The sequence below is a fragment of the Melospiza melodia genome, chromosome 2 (genome assembly GCF_035770615.1).
Source record: "Melospiza melodia melodia isolate bMelMel2 chromosome 2, bMelMel2.pri, whole genome shotgun sequence".
NCBI lineage: Eukaryota > Metazoa > Chordata > Aves > Passeriformes > Passerellidae > Melospiza > Melospiza melodia.
In genome coordinates, this window is record NC_086195.1 from 65,782,527 (window position 1) to 65,808,317 (window position 25,791).

Genomic DNA, 25,791 nt, shown 5'->3' on the forward strand with positions numbered 1-25,791 from the left:
TTGCATCCTCTGGTTAAGAAAGAAATGCTGCAGTTAGTGAATGTACCAACATGCTGTAAAAGGTACCTGTCTAAGTGAAATTTGGGAGGGTCTCTCTCCGGTATGCTGCTTCAGCAGTGAAGAGCTAGGGAAGAAGTGCTGCTGACTCCTGGAAAACTGATCAGTTTAGTCCTGCTGTGACCCCATACTGACAGTATGGCACAGCTGCATTAGTCAGATTTATTTTTTCACACTTAATAACTGAGAGTTGCCTTCACACCTTCAACAGTGTGATCCCTCCCACTCCACTTCCTGTCCTGCTGATATTAGAAGAAAGAAAATGTAAACCACATTAAAACAGGTCTTAATTCTTTCCCACCAGCTTTCACTTCTCCAGTTCTTCACAAAAAGTTCTGTCTTCGTAGTCACTCTGGGCCAGCAGGCAGCCTGGGCACTTAAAAAGTGACAAAACTGGCAGGAACTGGGAGAAACACCTTTATTCCAAAGTATGAGAGAACATGGACATACTGGAGAGAATCTACCAAAGAAACACAAAATCAGATCTGGACACTTCAGCTGTGTCTGAATCCTGTTAGTTACTTTTCAGCTATATGGACTGTATTCCCAGCTAAACTCCCTTGTTAGTATAGCAAATTCTCTGAGTTTGAGAGCTCTCTTTAGACTTTTCTATTATTGATTTGAAGCATTGAGGAGAGATCTGCCTCTCATCTTGCTCTGCTCTCTTATGCCTTCCTCATCCTTTCAAGCACACATTCCCTATCCTGCTGTCCACAGGCCCCACCTAGGATTAGAAGGAATCTTGTGGGTCCAATATGCCACCCTTAGAGGCAAGTGAAGAAATTTGCAGAAATATCCAATCCCTTCCCCAGCATGTGCATTGTAACAAATTGGCCACTCAGTGTCAGGTAAGCATCCTCCCGTGCAATCATTTCTTGAATTTAGAACATGTCACCAGAAGGGGGAACAATCATCCCTGTCGGAGGTAGCAGTCATCCCAACTCCTTTGTTGAGCATGCCCAAACAATTACTGGAAATTAACTGTAGGATACTGTGCTGAAGAAGTGCAGCCTGAGCCTGACCAATATCCCCATTCTAAGCATGAAAGGGAAGGGATCAGAATGTGGATTAAAACAAAAACCAGCCAACCATACAGCTAAGAGATTTCTCAGGGTGCTGGAAACATCTGTACTCCCCACCACAGAGTCACAGAGTCTTTTAGGTTGGAAAAGACAGTGGAGATTATTGAGTTCAACCATTAACCTGACCATGGCAAGCCCAGCACTAAACCATGTCCCTAAGCTCACATCTGCATCTTTTTAAAATACTTTCAGGGATGGTGACTCCACCACTTCCCTGTGCAGCCTGTCCCAGTGCTTGATATGGTGAATAAATTTTTGCCAGTATTCAGTCTAAACCTCCCCTGGCACAACTTCACAACTTGAACTCTTCTCATCAATGGTCAATGCTTCAAAAGAAAAGTAGCCTTTCCTGTTGTTGCTGACCTCAGAATGACTAAATGGTTCAGTTGGGAAGGGACCTTTCAAGGTCATCTGGTCCCACCCCCTGCTCAAGCCAGGCCACCTACAACCTGGTCCACCTACAACCCAGAACTGTGTCCACGCCACTCTCCATTGAGGGACACACCACAGCCTCTCTGGCCAACCTATGTCAGTTTTCAGCCACCCTCAGAGTAAAAAAGTGTCTCCTGATGTTCAGAGGCAACACCTTCTGTCTTTCAGTTTGTGCTCGTGGCCTCTTGTCCTGTCACTGGGCACCACTGAAGAGTTTCGTTCTTGTTGTAGCCTCCCTTCAGGTATTTATACACATTAATTGGATCCTAACCAAGCAATCTTTTCTCCAGGCCAAACAGTACCAGAGCTCTCAGTCTTTCCTCCCAGGACAGAAGGTCTGGTCCCTTTATCCTCTTTGTGCCCCTTGGGAAGATTCTCCTCAGTATGTCCCTGTCCTCCTTGTACGGATGCTGCTGAGATGTTGCCTTGGAAGGACTTGAGGAATGCCAGCTCTCAGGGCCTGCCTTGTGTCTCAAGCAAAGTCACACTGGTATTGGGTATAGACAGTTCCCAGTTTGAAGTGGAACTGTCCAAAGCTCACAAAGCTTCCTTTTCAAACCTGTGCTGTCCACATCTACATCCTGTCTCACACCAGATGGGCTGCCAGTTTGCCATAGCCATTGCTTTATCCCACTTTTCATCTTGTACTCTCACTATTCACCTTTTTTGCCTTGTGCTGTCACCATCCTGCTGCCTCTGCCCTGAAGGCAGCTCCTCAGAGCAGCACAAATCCTCCCAGTTCCTGCATCAGGGTAACCACACCCTTTTGCATTGGCAACAATTAGAGTACCCCTGAACTTTGCGATTAATCACCTTTTCCATTAGCAGGTGTTCTTGAGACATCCTCCATCAGGTTAGAAAATGAAAGCTGCTGCAGTTCCGCTGCTCTCCATTCTGTTGTAAATTTGGTTATCTTAGCAGCTGGAGATAGAGGTAGCAGCTTCATATTTCTTGTCTTCTGAATATAGCCTCAGGCTTCCTGTTTCACAGCCCTGTTGTTCAACAGCCTGATAGAAACATCCTTTTGTGCACACTCCTTGCTTTGGCATGGAGGCAAGTAGATCACAAATTTCTGCAGTTGATGAGAGCGAGGAGGTAACGTATACTTCTGTCAGATTCTCTCAGACTCCTCCTCCAAGGCCGAAAGCTCCACAGGAGAAAAGAGGTGAGGAAAGATGGATCAGGTAGGACAACCAAAAATTTTACTTTGAGTGAAAGCAAGATTTAACAGAAACACTCTGAACTGGCAACTGATTCTGAGTGCCAGCTTAGAGAGCTGTTGCTTTGGTTCTAAAATTACTGTGGATATTTTGATGTGATTAAAGCTGACGAGTTATAGAGACCCAGCATTTTTCCCCTCCCTCTCACCGACCTCCTTCAGTGTCTACTGGGCATTCAACCCAGGCATCCTTTTCTTCAAAACTGGTTTAAAGTTGTCTGCTTGTCAGCAGCAAGAGGTTGTGAGCAATAGTTCTTTGAAGGGCAGGCAAGATGCAAATACAGATAAATTAGAGGCACATGCTAATCAGAGATCAGAGACAGAGAAAGCATATGAGGGCTATGCAGAATTCTTTTGTGATTTTTTGCTGTTTTCTGTGTTCTAGTGTTACATACCTCCCAGTGAGAAATTTTTCAGCTTTTGCTGTGAAACAGTTCTTCAGAGCACTTTACTATCAGGAAAATTTTCTTAGTGCTTTCCTTAAACTTTTACTTTTCTTATTTCCTCTCCATTACACCTGATTAGACTTGCAGATGTCGCACCAAACAATTCCTCTGACAGCTTAATGTAGAAATACCACCTTCAAAGGGTCAAACTTTGCATTGGTGATCCTTCTGTGTAAGCATTTCCTTCATGCAAAAAGGTGGAGGTGTTGGAACTAGATGAGCTTTAGGGTCCTTTCCAGCTCAGATAATTCTATGATTCTATGAAATGCCAGTGAGCTTTAGATGAGTTCTGTTGTGTTGGCTGCAACACTAATAGTTGACTTTAAATTCTCAGAGGTGTTACAGCAAAGGTGATTCTCACTGTGGGATACAAGATTTCTATACCCTGATCAGAATAATTTTGTATACCTAAGGTGTTTACTGCTGTCTGGTCACTTGTTTCACTAAGGAAACAAAGCCAGCACAGAAACTCCCCAGTTCCTATCTGGTACTCACACTCCATCTGTTTGGAGGGCAGTCTTTCTTTTGCATATGTTTTCACCAGAAATTATGTTTTCTGTTGCATCAGAAAACACAGTAACATCCTTTCATTCCCTGCCATTCCTGTTCACCCCCACCCTGTTGAAAGGGGATTAACCAATGCCCTCTTTAGATGTTTGCGTTTTTCTTTTTAACATCTCTCCACATTCTTTTATGGAACCTCATCTTTTTGAGCTATGGTCAGACAACTGAAAATAAGAAAGCTGATACTTGAACACACTTCTTGTGAATATTATTTGATTATTTCTCAGCTTTCTTCAGCATGAAAGAGATCCCTAAGGAGCTCACTTTAAGTACCTTTCTTTTGAAGGTCTTTATGTTCAACTCTGTTCCTGCCTCCATCACTTCTGAGAGATGTGCTCTCAGGTATTTTTCCCTTGCTGACTTTGTAGGCACAGTATCACGAGTGTGTAGATCAGTCCTCTGGTCAAACCCACAAATTTTGGTGCTACTCCTCAAAAATGAAAAGTTTCCCTGGTTGTTTCTTCTGTTTGGCTTCCAGAGAGCCTTAGATATGCGGCACTACCAGAATGTCAGTACAGCAGTCACTTAGCCTGTGCAGTGTGCTTGTAGTAACAGCAATAACCAGGTCTGTGCCACAGCCAGGAACAGAATCCTTGTATCTCAACTTCTCCTCCTTGGCTCTAGGTAGTCATGCTGCTCTCATACTGAGGTAGGCAGGAGCTGAAGGGAGCTGTTTGGGACAGTGCCATGATATTCTTCAGATTGTCCTAAAGAGTTGAATTGAAAAATGCTAACAGCTTTCAGTTTTGGAACTGAATCTGGACTCACAAACCTAAAAATATTGGGTCATACTGCTTGCAAGTGAATGGAGAGTGTCAGAGTCATTTCTCCAGAGCACCGAGAGACTTGTTGGGGTGTTTTGTAAACAGAAAGTGATAACATTGGATATTTACATTAAATGTCCACCAATCCACTTACCCCCTTCGACAGACTCTTCCACAATTCATCAGACAACTACATGGAATTATTTCTGGATGCTCCATTCAGATTTTCCTCCAGTTTCAAACTCATCTTAGGTACTTCTCCCATCCACTTCTCAAAAGCTTCACATGTAGTTCGGGGACTGAGGTTCACGCAGAAACCATTGAACTTGTTTTAAAAAGTGTGAACTGCAGGGGCTCCTTTTGCAGCTGGTAAAAATCCTGATTTGTGGAATACTTTATTCCACTTATCTGAATTGATCTCTGCAGTTCGAGTGAAGCTTAAATTCACCTCAAACACTTCCTGTTTTCCCACTTCACATTGTTTTTTTTTTTTTTTTCCTTCCAAAATTATCTAATGCCATATTTTTTTTCATTTTTATGAACTTTAGTGACTCTCCCACTGCTGGGCTTGTGGAGGTGCCCTGGGATTTTGTTTTGATGATGAATCATTCCCTTTTTTCTGCAGTTGGTTTGAAACAATAGAGAGTGAACTGCTCTGTTCATTGCCAGGTGATGACATTTAAGGATTAACTGTTTCAAAGACTGCCATCCTGGTTGCCTTGTCTTGGCAGTTTTCCCTAAAATCCAAGAGTGATCAGAAAGATGCAGGAGACAGCTTCTTTGGAGACGCAAGAGAGGACAGAAAACAAAAGTACAGATGTGATCTCAGAACCAGGAATTATATTTCATCAGATGTTTATCCACTTTTGCCAAGTTTTCAGTTGTAATCTGCCGAGAAAAATCTCCACCCTACCCCTTAACCTTGGGCTGATTTAATTCTCTTGAGGCCTAATCTGATGACAAAACCCAAGCTGCCAGGGATACAAACAAGAGAAATAGAGAGCAGAATCAAGTTTAAGTTCCAGACCCAGTCCAAGTCCTTCAGTTCTCCTGCTTTTCCTTTGTGTGAAGCTGAGGAGTAGGGTGTAACTGAAAAGTATTTCTGTATTTTGTCTCTGAAAATGTTATGTAATAACGATTTTAAAAAATAAGAAATGATACTATTTTTAAATTATGTTTGGGAGAGCTAGAAGATCCTACAAGCTTCAGGAAACGTGAGAAAACCTCTATCTTAGAAAAGATCTTTATACCAGAAGAATGATGCTTACAACAACGCTCCCTCATGATCTTCCTTGTTACCTTAGAAACTTCTTCTAGGTAAAACCACAGGCCTAAGTGTGTCTCTATAGATGAGAAACTGGCCTTAACAAGTGAGCCTGCAAACTGCTCAAGATCAAAATAAATTGATTTTTATTTATTTACTGATCTGGTCTACTTTCTGTATTTGGACAAAGCTTCCAGTGTGTAAAGAATGTGTTCTTGTTTGTAAGTGGATTCCCTTAACCTTCTGTTTTAGCACTGGCTTTCTTTGTTTTTCTCACAATATTCTTCATATGTGATCTGCATTTGTTTTCAGCCTCGCCTAAGAGATCAAATATGTTTCTTTGTGTCTCATGACATGATGAAGAGAGAAGCACCTCAAATTTCATAAGATCCAGGGGATTTTTTTGCTAGATTTGGGTAGAAGGCTCTGGAACATCACAAGATCAGGATGTGGTACATAAGTTAGCTGCATATTTACTGCTTCTTAGAGAGTGCTGTTGTCTGTGCAGCTGCTGTACTGAGATTAATAAAAAAAGCAAACCAAACTCCCCTGGAGCTCATCCGTACCAGTAAGTGTCATCCTCTCTTCTGTCTGGGAGAGAAGAGATTTTAGTGCTGAAATTTCAAATATTTTATGCAAACTGAATGCCTCTCGGGTCAAACACAGCTCCAGGAGATGGCAGTGGAAAAGCAACATGTAGCCTGGAGGTGAACACGTTGTGCTGTACATAAGCAGACCTCTACAGGCCAGTCCTGACCAGCCCTTTGAAAGCAAGCTGTGCTGGGCTACAGTGGAAGTTGCCCCAAGGACTCACCCTCTGCCACTGGCAGCCAGTGAACAGCAAACAGTGGTAGTGAAAGTGTGGGAGATGTCCCAAGGTCTTCAAGGCTGGCTCACCCATCCTACCGCCCCACCATGGATGATGAAAATGTAGAACTGCCTTGGGAGTATCCTGGGAAGATGTAACATGACCATGTGTCTGAGCCTGTGAGCAGGATGCTGAGATTAAACCTGTTGTTATTGCTGGGAGAGCTGGGGGAAAGATCTTATGATTTCTTTTTTACATGTAAGCTGGAACATGGTGGCTGTAGCAGTGCAGCTCTCTGGTTGTCACCCCAAGCTTCAATTCTGAGGCAGGAGTGGATTTGTTGGGAGGCTCCTGCCAGCAGGAAGTGTCACATAGTGCCTCGGTGGCTCCAGCTCACTTGTGGTAGGTGCTTCCTCTGCTGGGGTCAGCCACCACAGAGGCTGGAGCAGCAGGCTCTGTGGCCAGGCAGGGGCAGAGCTATGGCTGATGTAGAGAAAGGTACCCCCTGGGAAGTTCAGACAGGAACTGGTGGCCCCAAATCCAGCTGAAATGGGGCTCTGGGCTGATGGGGAGGCCTCAGTTTGGCTGAGCAGGGACAGTGATGTCTACTATGTGCAGAGTGTATACAGACACTATGCTTTAAATAGTGCAGTTCCTTGGGGAAATGCCCAGGACTATGTAAAACCACAGTCAGTTTTCATGTGGCTTCTGTTCACTGTGGTTTCTTTTCTCTTTTACAGCTCCCCATCTGTGGTCAGCAGTTCTGAAGGGCTTGGCCATAGGCTTTGGCACACTGAGCATCTCCCTGGCAATTGCTTTGATTTGGAAGATGAGTAAGTGCACAAAGGGCTGCTGAGCAGGAGCAACCAACAGCAAGGGAGCAGCGACACATCTAACCACAGAAACTCCATCCTATGGAGTTAAAACCAGGAGCTCTTCTAGGTTTCTACCAGCCTTATGTACCCACTGCCTGTCCAGAATATTTTGAAGAATAGATTCCTCATGCAGACTCCAGGAAACCATTTCAGATCCTGTGGCAAAGAACAGTTAAATATATTGAAAAGTCTTTGTAGACTTGCCTGGTAAATGTAGTGGTAAACTATAGAACAAATAGGTCTGTAATATATTTGCAGGCATGCAGATGGTGCAAGACTATGTGGACTAACTAGACTAACTTCCTGTTAGTTGCTTAAAATCCATCCACTCAAGCTGAGATGTGATCACACCATACCCACAGAGCATGATCTGTGTTCAGATAGCCAGCTGGGTATCTGAAATGGGTATCTAGATACCCATTATTGGGCATCTGAGAGGTTTAGTGGAAACCTGGGGGTGAGGTGAGTGTGTGCATGCTTGCAAGATTTTGAAATTACACTATTATTTTCAGAATCTTGTCCTGATTTGAGTTTTCTGCATTTCAGCTATTCAAATGAGTTGTTTCTCAGTAGGTCCTTGCTGACAAGTGTTTCTGTTGGTTAATGGTAGAGAAGAAGATGAGTATTTTGACTTCTTTACAGGTGACGGCCACCCACACTGCCCTCAAGAGTGGGTGGCCTACAGAGGGAGCTGCTACTCCTTCTCCACAGAGATGAAGGACTGGAATTCCAGCCGGGAATTCTGCAGGGCACAAGGAGCTCACCTCCTGGTGATCAATGATACCTTGGAGATGGTAATGGTTTTCTTTGGCTTTGAGGATCTCCCATTTCCTTGCAGATACCCAAGTGACTGGCATACAAGCAGTGCTGTCACTTCAGCAATATTTTGGTTTTAAAGGAGAGGAGGGCTTTATGACTGTGGTGTTACACATCACAAAGTTTGCAGGAAGCAGAGAAGCAAAGGGGAGAACGGAGAGATGAGGGTCACTGTCAGGTACTCAGAGTACCCTATGAAGGATGGTAGGAGACAGCCTTCTCCACTGTTCCTCTCCACCTCCTCTCCTATTCCCAATAAGACTGATATGAATGATTACAGTGGCACTGAGCAGTCATTGCATTCATTGCCTACAAACTGATATGTCCCCCCTCTCAAGGAGTGCTTCCTTTGCAAAAGCAATACTTGTTCTCCCTGTGAGCGCTCCAGCTCCTCCTGCTCAGTGACCCACGCCGTTCCCTGGGTTCATGCTTAGATATTTCTTTCTCAGTCTCTTTTCAATGCTTACTTCCTCCCTCTGCCGTAATACCTCAGCTGTGCTGGTGGAATAAGGGACCATGTGTTCCACTGCAGGTGCTCTCTGGGGGCAGGGGCACGTATTGTCCCTAGAGAAAGGGGCAGTGCTGATTACTGGGGCGCTGAGGCACATCTGCTTAAGTAGAGCAGAAACCTGGATCCGGTTTTGCTCAAGCCAGGGCTTATTAGCTCAGGTCCAATGAACGTGGACAGCTTCCAGGCCGTGGACAGAAGTTGCATTGTGTGATGTCCTCTGGAGGATTACAAAGCCAGGTCTCTGCTTGACTGGGAGTATCTACCAGGCTCTCAGATTTGCTTAGACAAATCCTGTCTCCTTGAGAAATAGGCATCTTCCCCAGATGACCCATTTCTTCAGCATGAGGAAAACCTTCCTGCTCCCACTGCTTTCTTACCACCATCTCAGCTACTAGGTTACCCATTATCCCTGCTCAGGGATAGGGTTAGGGTTAGATTAGGGTTAGGGTTTAGACTCACCCATCTATACAAGACTTTTCTAGTTATCCATGTCTTGTACTGCAAAGGCTGTGATTGCTCAACCTCCAAGTGGTAGGGAAACATAGTCATCTCCAAACCACCAGCGACACTCCAGTGATTCCTCAAGCTGCTCCTATTCCCACAACTTTACCAAGCCAGCTTTGTTAATGCTTCTCTCTGAAGATGCCTGCTCTGAAGCTTTGCTTATGGCAGCAGGAGATAAGGATGGAGCCCAGCCATACCTCTGACATGTTGCTGTTCTTTGGTTGCAAAGGTGGACAAGATAAACTTACATTTCCTGGCTTTGTCTTTTTTATAGAGAGGAGGGTTGGGGATGGGGAATTTACTTCAGGACTGAATTTCTGTTGCAGGCTTCACCTTTTAACAATAATCAGAGATTAAAAGTTAGCTAAAAGGAAATGAACGTTGAAAACACATAGGGGGGAAATGTGTATGAAATTTAAAAAGCTTTCATACTGGGCTTGTTACACATATCTGTTGGTGCCTGCACTTCCTGCCCTATCTTGCCCTGATTTTACCTTTAATTGTTAATACTTCTTATTAGCTTGCTAGTTAGCTGTATAGTAGGGTGTTGATATTAATATTAATAACATATCTTCCTACATAAAGCTCTGTGCAGGAAATTCCAGGAGACTGGGGTGCAGTTCATAGAATCATATACTCACAGAATATGCAGAGTAGGAAGGGACCCATCAGGATCATTGAATCTGACTCCTGGCTGTGTCATTAGAAGGTGTGGGGAAGCAGTATTGTTAGTCACTTAAGGAACAGTGAGGTGAGGGGATGTATCTTATCAGGGATATCTCTCTGTTCTCTTTACTTATCTCAATTTTCAAGCTGGTTTTCATTAGTCACTTTGTAATTCATCATCATTTCTAGGATCTGTTCAAGCAAATTCAAGCAGAACATTTCTGGATTGGACTGAGGAACAGTACAAGCTCTGGATGGATTTGGGAGGATGGCTCTGTATTAAATGATACCAGGTGAGTTTCATTCTGTTTTAAAAACAATAGTGCTTATTCAGATTGCCTGGTGTTCCAGAACAGCCAGAGTTCCTCCTCCAGATGTCAGGAGCTTTCTTCCTGGGCAGATTTTCTTCTTGCCGTCACCGTACTGCACTAAGCTCAATAGTGTTTACTTTTCACTGCCCTGTACCTTGTAAAGGCATGTACCTGTCAAAAGCAGGTCAAGTATTAGTATCTCATTCTCTGCTTCCCTCCAGCTGCTCAGACCAAGGACTTTATTTACCTGCACCAGCACACAGATGCTTGGTCAGAAAGACAAATGGCTTTACTGGCTTTAGCCACCTTGCACCCATTCTGTAGAATGCTGGTGTCACTGGGTGCAAGAACCCAGCCCTTTCCTGCTCTACTGGTGCCAACCTAAGTCAGAACTTTAATTTTATCTCAGTCTTTATTTGGACAAAAGTCAGTGTGTTCCATGAGGGAAAACATTTTTTTATCTGGTGACTTTGCCTGGCCCTTTCCTTTTTATGGCAGTTAAGGCAATGAGTTAGTTTCTAAAGCCTCTCCAGCAAGCAAAACTTGCCCAAGATCTCACTGTCAACAGGTCAGTACTCTGAGCACTTGGCTTAGTTCCCTGAATAAATTCAGCTTTCTGTTCCTACAAACTCCTTGAAGGCAGTGATCATTCCATGAGACTTTCATTCAAATACCACTGCCACTCACATGCTGATGCCTGTCACTGCCACTACAGGGAATTTTGTCAGAGTTTGGTTCTGATTTGGGTTCTGTGATGGCAAAATTACTTAGCTGTGGCAGGTAGATAGGTTCTTTTTGTACATTTTATTTTCTAACAGCTGCCTTTTGGAGGTCAGGTTGTTTCTCTTCCTCTGGGCTACACCCTTCAAAAGCAGATGTTTTTAATTTCTTGTCTCCAGGAGACAATCTCAGTATTTTCTTTCATTCTCACTATTGTTCCATGTCTCTTGCAGGGTCCATGCTAACAGCCGTGTGCAAAGTTGTGCTGTCCTGATGAAAGATCAGTTTCATGCCTCCAGCTGTGAAGTTTTGTTTCAGTGGATCTGTGAGAAAACACTTAGATAAATCCCATTCATCTCACAACAACCTCATCAGCGGTATGAGTTGATCATTGCCTTGCAAACTGAAGCCTCATACAGGACCAAGGACTTGCCTTTTCCATACCCTCACTAAAGTGTTTTACAAGGACAGGTTTGTTGTCCAATTACTCTCAGTATAGATTTATTTTCAGTTCACAAGTGTTGGATTACTGCTCTTTGTGACCAGATGAGACCTGGGACGTATTCCCTGACCTACTCTTTCCCTTATTTATCCAATAAAGGCAAATAAAAGCTTTGTCACAACAGGTGTCTTCAGACCTCTGAGGGGGACCTAGTCATTTTCCCTCACTTCTAAGTATCAGATTTCATTTCCATTCCCTGCAATTCCATTGTTTGATATCAGAAGGACCAGGAAAGGAGGCCTGCTGTTCATTGACAGAAACATATAAACATATTTCTCCTAGTGGCAGCTTCTCCTTTTGCATGACAGTGGTATGAGTGGGAGAGAAGAGGGTGAAATGAACCTGCAGCTTCTGTAAATCCAGCAGTGAAAATAAATCTTGGACTGCACTGAAACAAAAGTTTGTACCTGTGCCACTTCTTCTCTCTGTTGGAAGGAATTAGGCATGTTTAAGCAAGCTAGTCAAGAAACTGGCCTTCTGGAGTCAAAGGAATACAGCTAATTCTGTGTAATTATTTAATCCACCAGGAACCTGTTTTCCTCCCCACCTGTGTGTTTTCTTACTGCAGATAGAGGAAGCAGTGGGCAAGCCCTTAATACAATGATCTTTCAGTTCAAATAGAGCAGAGACAGGCTCAGAGTTTGAATGCCATAAACACACAGTGAATATTTGGGAACACTGTCTTCAGTTCTGGGCTGCTCAGTACAAGAGAGACATGGCCATACTGACTGGAGAGTCCAAGACAGGGCCACAAATATGACAAAAGGACTGGAGCATCTCCCCTCTGTGGAGAGGCTCAGACAGCTGGGATGGTTTATTCTAAAGCAGAGAAAGCACAGGAGAGATCTTATTCCTACAATCATAGGAGCACAATAACCAGCTTCAACATTTCAATTCAGATTACATATATTTGCTTCATATTTTTATTATAATTGCAGGAAATCCTTGCCAGTGGCATTACTTTCCACCTGCTTAACAGGATGCTACACATGAAGGTATCAAGGTGGATAAAGACAAAATTATGGATCTTAGCACACTTAGCTAAGTGGATGTCTACTGAGCCTCATCTAGAGTTCACAGAGATGAGGGTCTCAGGTGAGAATGTGTTACAGCAAGGAGGAGTCTGCTTTTTCATAACCATGACTGCAGCAGCCAGACCTGGGGGAACTGCAGTGTGGTAGGAAGTCAAAACAGAATTTTCATCTTGGGTTGTCTAAGTTTCTTTGGGTGAGTCATTTTATCTGTGCCAGAGTCCATTCAAATACCAAAAGATAGTTGTTTCTGACCTCTGGAAAGTTGCCAGACACTATGAAATAATGCTGAACACTTAGCTTGCTTTGTCAAAATGATGGTGGCATCTGTAGAAGGGCACCTATCAGTTACCTTACCAGAGAATACCACTGAAGAAACAGCTTCTCATATTATCATATGTAGGTGAGATGAGAATGTCTCTGAGCTTGCCTACTTTACCTTGCCTGAATGGATTGAAAACATTTTTCTTCAGTTTTTGGCTACAGAGCACATTTTTGACCAAGCTCCTAATGATCAGGAGCAGGCTTGGGAGCTGTGAGAGCTGTTTGGCTGTTTGACAAAAAGGGTAGATCTCTGTAGAGATCCTTCTGCCATGTGCAGTTTTGCATCTTGTCCTGTCGGATTGGTGTTCCATCAGTCCAGCTCCTGATCTTTACCACTGTAAATTGTCATCTTTTAAAAGGCTTTGACCAGCCCATATTATAAATCCTCTCCTCTGTGGGTGAGGCAGACTTTCCTGGATTATGTTTCTTTTGGGCAAGCAAAGCCATCTTTAGTATAAGATGCTGAAGGAAGAGCAGAAATCTGGGCTGTCTTTTATGCAGTCCCCAAGGAAATTGCACATGCACTACTATCCTCTTTTTTCCTATGCAGGTCACTGCAGGGCAGAATGAGGTCGGTAATGAAGGTTTGTAATTGCACTGCACTTGGATTTCTTAACTCCAGAGTTACTCAGCTTAACAAAGTTTTGATGATTATATGAGGAGAAGGGTAGGACAGACAGAAAATCATTTTATCCTGCACACTTTTTAATCTGAAAATCATGCTTTACATCCTCTAATATAGATCTCCATTCTTTGGAGTTTGCATTAGAACTATAAATAAGACAGATATTCTACTCCCACTTGCAAGGGTAATAATTACCAGAGCTATTGATCCTTCTGCTCCAGCCCAAGTAAAGACAGTGGTCTAAAGACTCCATTTCCCTCTCTGGTACAATATTGCCCATCACAGTGCATTACATGAATATGCACTTAATTAAATCAGGATGATTCCATCAAACAGCAATAATTTGATCTAGATGTATCAATAACTTAATCTGGAACCAGAACTAGTAGAAGGAAAGTAAGACCCAGGCCACATATGTTCTGCTGTGTGAGGGCAGCTGCTGCTCTGGCCACTTGGTTAATGTGTTACATGCTGTTAATGGGTTGAACTTTTGGCAGCTTCCCGTCATGTCACTGTCCCTGTTTCTGCCAGGGTGAAGGCCAGATCATTTTAGTTGACTTGAATTTCCAGGCATTTTGTGGCCTCTTTTCCTGGCATTAGCTTTGATGGGACCAGGAACAGGGAGCAAGAGGGAACAGTGTGGGTGGAGAGGGAAGGTTTTTTTAATTTTCATTCCCTGTTTTCACAACCTGTTAGTGGGAGTTAGACACACCCAGGTTTTTTTCCAAATTCCTAGCTCAATCTCCTGCTCCCACTTTGAAGGAAATCAAACAGCTCCTGTGCTTCCAGCAATCCCCATGACCAGTGCCATGTCCAGCTCCATGCAGAGAGCCCTGCCCGAAATGGAAGCCTTCACCTCATGCTCTGCCGTTAGCCCTTCTTTCCTTAGCTAGAGCCTTTCCTCTTCCATTGCCTCTGTCCTGCCCCAGCAGAGACAGAGCTCTGGCCTGCCAGGAACCCTCCCCTCCCTCTCCCCCCCAGCCCTGGCCTTCTGCCCAGATTGGAGCTGCTAGTCCCAGCTCCTCCTTGCTGCCTCTCCCTGTTTCCGGATGGGCCCTGGCCCCCAGCCCTTATCTCCTCCAGCCCCTGGGCTGTTTGCAGAGGAGAGTATAAAGGGGCTGACTGGGAGAGCAGAGGGGGAGTAAAAGCAGCACTGGACCACACTGAGTGCCTGCTTGACTCACCACGTACCATGGGGATGAACGGGCTGCTTGTCAAATCGAGCATCTTCCTCCTCCTCTTCTTCCTTCCAGGAGACACCTCACCCATCACAGAGCCGTAAGCTATGCTGGGGCATCTCTGGGCAGGCAGGAGACCTTGGCTGTATTCCTGTGTCTATTCTCTGTCCCTTGTCTTCTATCTAACTTCTTTTATCCAGGAATAAAGATACCAGGGCTGGGTAAAGTGCCTTCTACAAATGGGAACTCTAGTGCTTGAGAGAGATGCAAAACAAGCTGTGAAACTGAGATATCAGTAAAACTTCAGGGGATTGACAGGATTTCAACTAAGTTTTATGCACAAAATTAGTCCTTTTGAAAGACAACTTTTCATAAATGTTTGTGCAATGAGGTCTTCTTAAGAGACAAACTGTTTTGAAAGGACAATGAAAGGTTTAATTTTGGGCTGACTGTCCTACTCCCAGTTGAAATGCCCAGGAGCTGGGAGTGCTTTTTAAAAATGATAATGAGAAGAAAATGAACAAATAGCTCATCTGGCATGCTTGGAAATTGCTTTATTTTTTAATTCACATTTTTCAGCTCAGCCAATGGAATGAAAATTCCCTTCTCATGCAGGGTAATGTGACACTGTAAGACTGTGACTATCCAGGTTTGTGAGGGTATAGTGTCCTGCTTCCCTTCTTCACCCCCTTTTGCCCCACTGGTATGTGAAGGGCATTTGTGTTGTGTGCATGAGTGTATATGTGTGGTAGGAGCAGCACACGAAGCGTCCTGACATCCCAAAGCTTTTCTCCTTTGGCTTTTTTGCAATGTCTTTTCCTCCCCTGCAAAGCACAGAGCGCCTCACCCATCACAGAGCCCATCACAAGGAGTGCCGGGGAATTTCTGAGCAAGGCTGTGCTGTAGTGCTTTCATCAAATGCAGGGGAAACAGACAGTGGCATCTGAGGGGCCAGAGCTTGATCCCTGCAGACCAGCTGTTGGACAAAAAGGTGCCAGAGCTTCTGCCACTGCTGAAAGGGAATGCTTTGCCTTACTGCTGAGGTATTGAGGGCTCTTCTCCCATCTGCTCTCTGCTCTGAGTGTGCCCACTGGAGGCCAGTCCTGTCCACCAAAATGGGAGTGTGGTTAGCGGTAGGTGGATCGGGCTTGATTCCCAGATGCAGTGCTGGGCACCGGGACACCACCGGCAAGTTGCCACCCTGGGAAGGAAGGAGGCTGCTCAGGGCTGAGCAGGGATCCCCTGTCGGGCTGAGACAGAGAGCCTTGCTTCCCTGAAAACCTGAAACTTGTTTGTGTTTTTGCTTAAGATCTGGCACCACGCTGTGGTGGTTTTGAATCTCTGCGAGGAGTGAGAGTAATGCTGCAGACGCTTCGCAGTGTGTAGTCAATGGAATTTTTTCACTGGGTACTGGCATTTGTGTGGCTCCTGAACGCTTCTAACAGTGTCTAGCAAAAGTGACAATTGAGTTCCCCCCCGCCTTTATTCAGGATCCCAGGAAGAAGTGCTGCTGTTGTGTCAGAACCTAGAAAAACATATCCTTTCCAGATGTTTGTGTGTAGCATTTCCTCTGGTATTTTACATTTGAGACCTCTGCTTTCCCCTGCTGCTACAGACATGCTGGAAGTGTTGTTACACACTTAGAAAATGCACCCTTCTCCCTGTGCAGCCAAAGCTGTAGTCATCCAATTGGTTTGTTTGTCCTTTCTACACAGCTCCTGTTACCTGTTCCTGCTCCTCTGACCTATCATTCTCCCTTGTTCCTAGGCAGTACCTGGTGCTGGTGCCCTATCTGATCCACACGGATTCTCAAGAGAAAGTCTGCATTCAGCTGACCCACCTGAATGAGTCTGTGACTCTGAGTGCCACAGTTGAGGATCTATGGGGGAACAGGAGCTTGATTGATGACGTGGTGTCAGAGAAAGACGTGTTCACCTGCATCCCTTTCTCTGTGAGTATCTCATCCTCGTGGGATGATCCTTTGTGCCAGGCATAAAATGTAAAGGCACTGAGAAGTAATGACCAGAGTAACACTATGTAGATATTCACTTATCTCTTGATTAAAGGTGTGTTCATGTCCATCCTCAACACCCTCTTACTGCTGAGATCTCCTTAATAAGCTAAATGACTGTGGGATGCTGAATCCTAGAAAGTCACCCCCTTTCTAGGACAGGAGAAGAAAGTGGTTTAGTACATTGACACTCCTGATGGCTGTTTGGTGAAATGGCTTTCCACATCATCCTTCAACATCCTCAATTTGTCACTTCAGTACCTTCAAATTGTGGTAGAGCTTTTGGACCTCAGATACTTTCCACCTGGTGTATACTGAATTAATGTAAGAACATAGAACTGTGATTGCCTGTATCTGAAAAAAACCCAGCAAAGGAGGAAATTTATAATTTAATGTAATTGAAACCCCAGGGACTATAATGAGTTGTATGTAACTAGGAAAACCCGATCATTTAGCTCAGAGCCTAGATTATGCTCTGAGCTAAATGATCAGGTTTTCCTAGTTACATACAACCTAGACTATGTCTTTGGCCTGAAGAGTGAGGAATTGGTCTTCAAAACACTGAAAAGGTTGGCATTTTTTTCTTGGTTTGTCAGATTTAGGCTGAAGACTGACTTAGTCACTTGCAAAAGAGAGGTGTAGATGTCTTGGCACGTCTGGTTTGGAAAAGGACATGTTCTGCGAGGACTAGGGACATAACCTGAAGGAGAAGACAGACTATTCCATTCTGCTTTCTGCATGTCAAAAGGAAAAGGATGGAAAGGTTTGGTCAGGGCAGTAAGAATTTTTAAAAATTGGGTGCTAGAGCTAGGAGTTCCTTTGCTGCTCAATACTGGCACAATCACTGCACAGCAGGAGGAGTGGGTAGGAATATATATATGGGACAAATAAAAATCAGTCTCTTGTTCCTGATTACTGTTCCTCTCACCTCTGTGTTGGATCCATCAGGATTATATTAGACCTCTTATTTCAGGAAGGCTATTTCAGTTCAGGAAGCCTTTAAAGGTGGTCTGTTACACAATTTCCTTCTTACTTTCCAGCTTCCAAAGCCAAGAGTCCCATTATCCTTCGTGTTTCTCAATGTGACAGTGAGGGGGGCCACGCTGCAGTTCAGCAGCCGCAAAGTGCTGGCGGTCCAGAACTCAGAGAGCTTGGTCTTCATCCAGACAGACAAACCCATCTACAAGCCTGGACAGACAGGTACCAGGAAAGGGGTGGAGATTTGAAACAAACATTTGAAACAAACTTTGTACTAAAACTGTTGGATCATACTGGCCAGATATCAGTTACTTTCACAGGGGGGCCAGAACTGCAACCTCGTGGCTGAGACTTATGTTTTATTGCTCCATAAAGGGAAAAACTGGGGAATCTTTAGGTGCATGCAAATATCTGGGGCACCTGCACATTCTCCCTCTCTCACTGTGGGCTCTGTTGTTGTGGTCCACGCAGTTAGGAGGTCTGCATTAAAACCAGAGAAAGACTGGGTATTTATCCTATAAAGAACAATGCCAAAACTCAGACTTAGTCATGAAATAGCTTCCAAAGCAGCAGCTGATTTTGCTCAATGAAGACAGAAAGAATTATGTAAGCTATTTATTTCTTCTGGGACAGTGATCTCCTAAATTTGGCCTGGATAAAAACAAATGTCCTAAAAGAGGTACTCTCTCCATCCAGAGCCAACACAAACTTGCAGCCAAGTGGTGAAGTAATTTGCTTGCATTCATCCTTCCTAGGAAGCCAGTCTACTTATAACAAAATTAGAAGACCCATGTGAATTCTGGCATAAAAATGCCTCACTGCAAATTAGACAAAGGCAACTTAAATTTAACTTTGTCCCTGATCAATGAGATTCTGATGCCCGTGATCAGTAAGATGTTCACACTGCTATGGATTTGCTCTTAATATCCTCTTATTCATGTACCCATAGTAGATGGGTAACCTTCTAGCATGACCTAGCATTCTAGTCAATGGAATTTCCTTAGAAGAGAACAACCCTGTTGCCTGTTATACCATTTGTTTTTGCAACTGATTTTTCTGGTTACCGATTGCACTGTGCAACCTCACTCTCTTTCTCCATCAGTCCTGTTCAGAATTGTCTCTCTGGATGAAGAGTTCCGACCTGTGAATGAAATGGTGAGCAAGATACTTGTTTTTCAACTTATTTGGCCTTCAGTCAAATGTGGGAAAAAGGAGGAAAAATAGTCTCTGTTGGGGAGAGCTCTCAGTATGCTGAGATAACTCTGAAAATTCTGGGTCACCTGAGATCTTTTTAACAGGATCTGTTGCCAAATTTCTGCACAAAGCTGCCTTCTGCATTCCTGGAAAGGTTTGACAAACTGCAAATGGACAGTGCTGGTATAAACAGTGAGCAATCTGCCATTGCCACAGTGTGCACCTGTTCTTATTAGAACTGCAGATCATCCAGAGTTAGTAATTAGTAATTTTGGCTGACTTTTGTGCCTGAGAATAAGGATTGTCCCCATCTTCTCACACCCAAAGTGCTCTGATGATCCATACCAGCAACTTTTTTCCTTACTCCACTGGATGATTAGCTTTTACCCTGAAATGTGGTCATAGCCCATGTCATTTGACTGTGTTCCTTGCACTCTGTCTAAACATGCTGCTTCCTTTCTTCTTTTCCTAGATTCCTCTGGTGTATATTGAGGTATGTACAAACATTTAATTCACATTCACATCTATTGCACTTCAGCCTGGGCAGAGTAAACAGTTGCCTCAACATGATTCTTGTTTATTTTTTTATTAAGCTGGTCCATTATGCTAATTCAACTATACAGAATTTTAACTCATATGGTGGCTACCATGTACCTGGGCCCAGGTTACAGCTCCCCTGCCATCCTGCTGTGTACTCCCCCCAAAACTCTGCTAGTGCCCTCCACTCCTGGCCTGCAGCCTCCTGAAACACAGGGGCTGTCCCTCCCTTTACTGCTTTGCTAGACCTCATTACAGACTCCCATTGTTCTCACAATCTCCTTGTGATCTCATTACCTGTAGGACCCGAAGAAAAATCGTCTGTACCAGTGGACAAATGCAGAGTTAGAGATGGGATTTATACAGCTGTTCTTCAACCTCACCTCTGAACCTATGCAAGGCACCTACACTGTGGTGGCACAGAAGGCCTCTGGGAAGAAAGTTCAGCATTCTTTCTCTGTGGAAGAGTATGGTAACTGTCACTGCAGTTTCAAGTTCCTAACAGCTAGTCCCATGGGACATGAAATCTTAATTGAACAGCGCAGGAGATCTGACCAGGATGCCCAACATTGCTGGAAATTTGTTTCTGTGTTCTTTTCCTCCCAAGAATCTTCTCTTTAGGAGGAGAAGACTAAAGCACTTGAGTGACCTATCTCCACTCCTCCCTAAGCCCCAGACCATGGAGTGCAGCTTTTCAGAACGCCCACCTCAGCAAGGCTCCTGTCAGGAGGAGCAAAGTGCTTGGATCAGTCTGTGCTAACAGCCACAAGCCTTACTTCCTTTCTGAGGTGTTTTTAGGCCACAACCTCATGTCCAGTTGGCTACATACCTATCAAATGTCACACCATAAGTCTGGGTCTAGGCTGGGGCTGTCTAGGCTGTAAATTAAATCTTGCCTTTTCTGCCCCACAAGCTAAGCCTGTAGCTTGTGTGATGCTGTAGTGCCTTAACCTCCCTTTAGTGCTCTCATCACTATGGCACTTCCATCTGCTTGGCTAAAAAAATGGTATCCCAGTACACATCAGCACAGGATAACAACCAGCATATCTTCCCACCCCAGTGAGCCAGCTGCAGTCTTTCTTACATTGTCTGATGTGGCCTGGCTCATGCAGCAGAGAGGTGTCCTGATAGATGAGTCACAAAGTGCTTTGACCTCTTCCAGTTGCAGACTGTGCTCTGTCCTCTGCCCTGAATGAATCTCTTCCTAGTTCTCCCAAGATGGTCTCCACTTCCCCTCCTGCAACTGGGTGTGGATGAGATACCACCCTGTGATGTATCACTGGAGAAGCCAGGATGTCTTCCTGTACTGAACATTGATAAGATCTACATGCTCTAAAAATGCAGACACCAGGCTGCAGTCTGCATATTTGTGGGAAACTTCTACTGATTTTTCTCTCTGTTTTACTGTATCCTGCTGCTGTGGGACTGATAACCCATGTGTTACCTATGAAGGTGCTGAATTTTAATAGCTGGTATAGTAATCTTGTCTTCTTACCTGGCACCATGCTTGGCTAAGGGGTTTTCAATGACTTCAGTGGGATGTGCAGGTGACAGAAGCCTCTGAAATCTGACCCTTTAGATGTAAAAGGTTTTTAGATAATTTGTCAGAACAGCCTCTGAGCACCTTCATGTGTCATTCTGATGTTATTCCCTACCACATAGACTGTTTTCTTTTGGTTCTACTGCAGTGCTGCCAAAATTTGAAGTGACAGTGAAAATGCCCAAGGTGATCAGCATTCTTGATGAGGAGCTGAAGGTGACAGTTTGTGGACTGTGAGTGTCATTCTTTCAAGTTCTGCTTGGTTTCAATGTTTTCTTGAGTTGCTGATGAAAGTTCAGTCGGGAGGCTGAGAGATGAGACTTTATTATATTTCTCAATCCTTTTGGGGTCCCAGGATCAAGCAGACTATATCTACTGTTAGACAAAAGACAACAGTTACTGTTTGATGCACCTTGTGTGTAACATATAGAAATGTATTTTTGATCTGTTCTTTTGTGAGAGTGTTTCTTGCATATTTTTTGAGTCATTGAGGATTTCGCACCAGCCACAGTACTAGGGATGAGGACTTTAGTTCAGTTTACCCAGGAATGATGTTTTAGCTGTATCTTCTGCTTGTTATTGTGAAGAGGAAACCCTAAGGGATGCAGCTGCCCTCCTTCCCTCGGGCCACCTCACTGGATTCTGCCTTGCAGTGTTCCATACATTTTGTAGGGAGAGTCATGGCTTGGGCTGAAGAGTGAGAGTAAAGACCCAGTGCTCATACATACATAAAACAGTTCAGTCACAATTGGGTGTTTGGGTAGATGCTTACAACATGTTCTCCAGGATAAGGGGGAATCACAACAAAATCAGCACTAGCGTGTGGTACCAAACTGCTTTCTGCTTTTTATTTCCTATGATGGCCCTGTGTATCCAGGAGGCAGCTCTAGGGAAGATAGCTGGCATCAATGGGGATGAGCCTGTAATTTTTCTACATCCCTGTTACATTCCTAAGGTCTCTGTTTTCCTTTCAATCCTCCCTGCTTGTAGATACACATTTGGGAAGCCTGTTCCCGGCCTCGTGAACTTCCGTGTCTGCCGGAACTATGAGCATGCATCCATGTTCTGTTATGGTGAAGAGTCTAGAGCAGTCTGTGAGGAGTTCTCTGGACAGGTGAGTCAGGATTACTCTGGTGGGAAGAGTGATTGGAGAAAGCGTTATTGAGCTTGCCTTGTAGGCACAGGCTTGCTCTGAGTACGTACAAACTTAGTGTTAACGTGTGGTGAGGCACTGGCACAGATTGTTCAGGAATACTGCGGATGCCCCATCCCTGGAAGTGCTCAAGGCCAGGCTGGATGGGGTTTTGAGCAACCTGCTCTATTGGGAGATGGCCCTTCCTATGGTAGGGGAATTGGTGCTTAGATTGCCTTTAAGCCCCATTCCAATCAAAACAGACTCTATGATTCTGTGACAATCCATGTATTTTAAGGAAGGCTGAAGGATGAGAGAAGATTGGGTGCAAGATGAAATGTGAAAGGTAAAAATAAGGGGGAAGGTCTGAGCAGTGAGAGCAATGTGTGTAAAGGCTGGAATCTGATGGAGAATTAAGAGATGAAATAACAGAAAAATCAGATGGAGTGTAGAGACTGTAAGAGCAAAGACAGAAAAGCCATGAGCAATGAGAACGGAGCTGGAGTTGGATTACACTGGAGACAGTGTATGGGGACAGAAGCTGGTGTTAGAGGAAGGAAAGGAGCAGAAACCAGGAGAGAGGCTGATGCATTTTGAGCTAGAGGGAAAGAAATATGGGTTTAGCAGCCGTGGTAAAGACAGACAGAAAAAAACCCCACTTTTTTCACCTTTTAACTGGCAAGAGTGAAACTGAAAGGTGTTTGGAGCACAGACAGATGCAACAATACTGGGTTAATTGGCAGAAGTTGGAGTAATAACTTGTGGAAATACGCCAAGAGAAGAAAGCATATGGATGTTCTTGTGGTCCCTGGGCTCTGCTGCAGCATGAGCCACATGAGTCCACAGCTACCTCTTCCACTAATCTTGTTACAAATGTCAAAAGAAAATATAAATACTGCAGTGCTAACCTCTGTTCTAGGCACTTCTTCTGTGGAGACTTGCCTTGTACATGAGTTTGCTGAAGAGAGGTGGCAAGTTTGGAAATACTTTTCCAGCTGCCATCCTCTTTCTACAAATACACAGGCTTTGGTTTATGTATCACTCATATGGCTTGCACATTTTAAGTAAGCAGCTTTATTTTCCAAAAAACCTGATGCCTGACAAACATTTCTTATGTGGCACATATTGACTAATTCCTTATGCACTCGTACCTAGTGTTGGCAGCTTCAAGCTTCACAAACATACACAAAAATTGTCTAGTTTGCAAACCCTTTTTCCTCTAATCTTACTGGAATATCTCAAAATGCTTTTTGCCAAGTTATTTATGTCTTTTCTCAGTTTTGATAACAACAACAGAGGTAGATTATCTGTGAGGTTGTGGGCTTCTCTTTCAGTTCAGAACAACACACAGTGATGGATTCATTAAGTTGGATAAGCGTTGTATAAATGAGAATATAATGGTCTTGTTTGTTTTCCTCCAACAGACAGACATCTATGGCTGCATTTCTGAAGTGGTAAAGACCAAATTATTCCAGCTCAAGAGAAGAGGATATGAGAATAAGCTCCATGTAGAGGCCAAGATTAAAGAGGAGGATACAGGTATGGATCATCTGGATGAAAGAGCCATGTGATGGGCCCAGGAGAGACCAGCAGAGGGGCCTGCCCAGTAGGAATGAGGCATAAAAGCAGACTCTCTCTCTTCTGGAACCTTAGAGTTTTCCTGCCTCTAGTCCAGGACTATCAAGCAAAGAGTTTTTCCAGCAAAGGAGGGTTGGCCTGGAGTAAAAGGAATTCTGGTTAGGCAGAGGCAAATTAGTTCTTCTTGCTTCTTTCTGCAGGAGTGGAGTTGACTGGAACAAGCTTCTCTGAGATCACAACCACCATTAGCAAAGTCACATTTGAGCTTTCAGATACTTACTACAAGCGGGGAGTCCCCTTCTTTGGGCAGGTAGGAAAACCATGAGAATGGAATGCCATGAGTGCCAAGCAATGATGCTACTGAACCTTCTGGTCAGATCTATGCCCCAGCTCTGCAAGGATGCTGGACCTCAGTGCTGCTAATCCCTGTGGGTCTCCTTTCCTTTGAAAGCTCTCAAACTGGGGAACAGCAGCTCGGAGCACAGCCTTCATTCTATCCTTGTGCTTCTGCCTCTCCAGTCCACTAAAATTCTCCTCCTACAGTCACCTGTTCAATTGGAGGCCCCAGGGGTGTGAGTGCTTGTCATTCTCCACATCCACTCCTCTGACCCAGAGGCAGAGACAAGAAAGAGGCAGAGAAAAAGTATTCAGAAAGTTTGCAGCTGTCTCAGAAAGAGATACATGTAAAGTGCTGCTGAGGCTTCCTTGTCTGACACAGGCTCAATGTCTTTACCTTGGTGTTCTACCAGTCTTGTTCAGGTGGCAGCCATCCCTCTCCTTCTAAACTGAGCTGGTTTTGCTCCTCCAGGTGAAACTAGTGGATGGGTCTAATGCTCCAATTGCCAATGAAACTGTGAGAATTTCTGTTCAAGGAGGACAGGAACAAAACTATACAACAAACGAAGAGGGCATTGCAGAGTTTGCCCTTAACACTTCCTCATTGGCCTCGGAAAATGTTGGAATTAGGGTAAGTCCTTTGGACAGACAAGATAATGAAGCCCCCCACAGGGCTGGAGGGGAAGCTCTAAAATTTATACTATATATGCAAAATACTTAGATTATTGTTCCTTGTTGTTTGTGTGAACTTGACACCAGTTTGGTGGAAATAGTCATACAGCAGACTGAGGTCGTAGGTCATGATAGCATTTAACTTGTAAATATTTGATTTCTGCTTAGCAATTGCAATACAGTGTTAGAAGGAGCATCAGGAGATCATAATAGTCCATTCTGCTCCAAGAGATCACCAGCCCTATCTTGTCAAGGGTGGGTCTGTGTCACATCTGCATATCTCAGTTTAATTTAGCATTTCAAGTTGCTAAATACAGGTCCTGTTGGTTTGTGGGGTTTTTTTTTGTTCGTTTGGTTTTGCTTTGTTTTGGTTTGTTGTGGAATTTGTTTGTCTGAGACAAACAGGTGCTGCTGAGCATCTCTTTGTTAGTGGGAAATGCAATTTGTTGTGTAATATGCATATTTTGTAATATCACATCCTGGAGTAGGGAAGAATAATTGTGTTTAGAATTATATTTGCTCTACTCCCTACAAGTCCCTTGTCACACACTAAAGAATTTTCCAGAAGTTACTACTAGATAGTTGAAGTTTTCAGATTTTTGTAGGATAAAGAAAAGTCAAGGGTTCCCAAGTAATGAGAAAGATAAAGAAAAAAGGGCATGTGAGACATATCAAATTCTGAAGTGCCCTTCTAAATGTGAAAGATCTTCCCCTTGCTCTCATTTTTAAGAGGACCTGAACTCTCTCCTCCTAAACTTCTATTCAGTTTAAGTTTTGAATTATTAGTTGGAGATTGCCCTTCTTTTTCATAGCATCTGTAGGTTGATCTTGGCACTGTTAATATCTGAACTGAGCAGCACTATCCCTTCTTCAGTGCCAATAATAAGGAAAGAAATGAAAATTTTTGGTTTTTCCCTTTAGACTAACTAGAATATTAGAGAGGGCAATGCATTAGTGTAAAACCTCTTAAAGTGACACTGATAGTAAGCAAAAATCTGATATGATTCAGCCTGTTTGACACAAACTCCAGCTTCTGTGTGAGTGAGATAATTCCCAATGATTTGCTAAAGATGCCACCATCCTGTCTTGCACTTTCCAAACTCATGTGTTGGGG

General features: G+C 43.9%; 2 protein-coding genes across 2 annotated transcripts in view; both read left to right on the forward strand.

Moving 5' to 3' along the window:
• The first annotated feature begins 1,153 nt into the window (after positions 1-1,153).
• LOC134414303 (killer cell lectin-like receptor subfamily G member 1) lies at positions 1,154-11,934 on the forward strand. The gene is made up of 5 exons (XM_063148665.1): positions 1,154-2,736; positions 7,377-7,469; positions 8,154-8,305; positions 10,198-10,301; positions 11,273-11,934. Exons 1-5 carry the CDS (start codon positions 2,619-2,621, stop codon positions 11,382-11,384), a joined length of 579 nt encoding a protein of 192 aa, XP_063004735.1. The 5' UTR covers positions 1,154-2,618; the 3' UTR covers positions 11,385-11,934.
• Positions 11,935-14,575: 2,641 nt separating this feature from the next.
• The window catches only part of A2M (alpha-2-macroglobulin), a 29,711-nt gene continuing 18,495 nt past the window's right edge, over positions 14,576-25,791 (forward strand). Inside the window, exons 1-11 of the mRNA XM_063148654.1 lie at positions 14,576-14,799; positions 16,467-16,650; positions 17,751-17,910; positions 18,791-18,843; positions 19,355-19,375; positions 19,723-19,891; positions 21,108-21,192; positions 21,950-22,073; positions 23,516-23,630; positions 23,870-23,979; positions 24,478-24,636. Of these exons, the coding sequence (XP_063004724.1) occupies positions 14,714-14,799; positions 16,467-16,650; positions 17,751-17,910; positions 18,791-18,843; positions 19,355-19,375; positions 19,723-19,891; positions 21,108-21,192; positions 21,950-22,073; positions 23,516-23,630; positions 23,870-23,979; positions 24,478-24,636 (1,266 nt within the window). The 5' untranslated portion in view covers positions 14,576-14,713. The remainder of the gene's footprint in view (positions 14,800-16,466; positions 16,651-17,750; positions 17,911-18,790; positions 18,844-19,354; positions 19,376-19,722; positions 19,892-21,107; positions 21,193-21,949; positions 22,074-23,515; positions 23,631-23,869; positions 23,980-24,477; positions 24,637-25,791) is intronic.

Coding starts and splice junctions, on each gene's coding strand:
- LOC134414303 (XM_063148665.1), top strand. CDS start 2,619: ATGGAGGCAAGTAGATCACAAATTTCTGCAGTTGATGAGAGCGAGGAG. Junction 2,737..7,376: donor AGCTCCACAGGAGAAAAGAG/GTGAGGAAAGAT, acceptor TCTCTTTTACAG/CTCCCCATCTGTGGTCAGCA. Junction 7,470..8,153: donor TGCTTTGATTTGGAAGATGA/GTAAGTGCACAA, acceptor ACTTCTTTACAG/GTGACGGCCACCCACACTGC.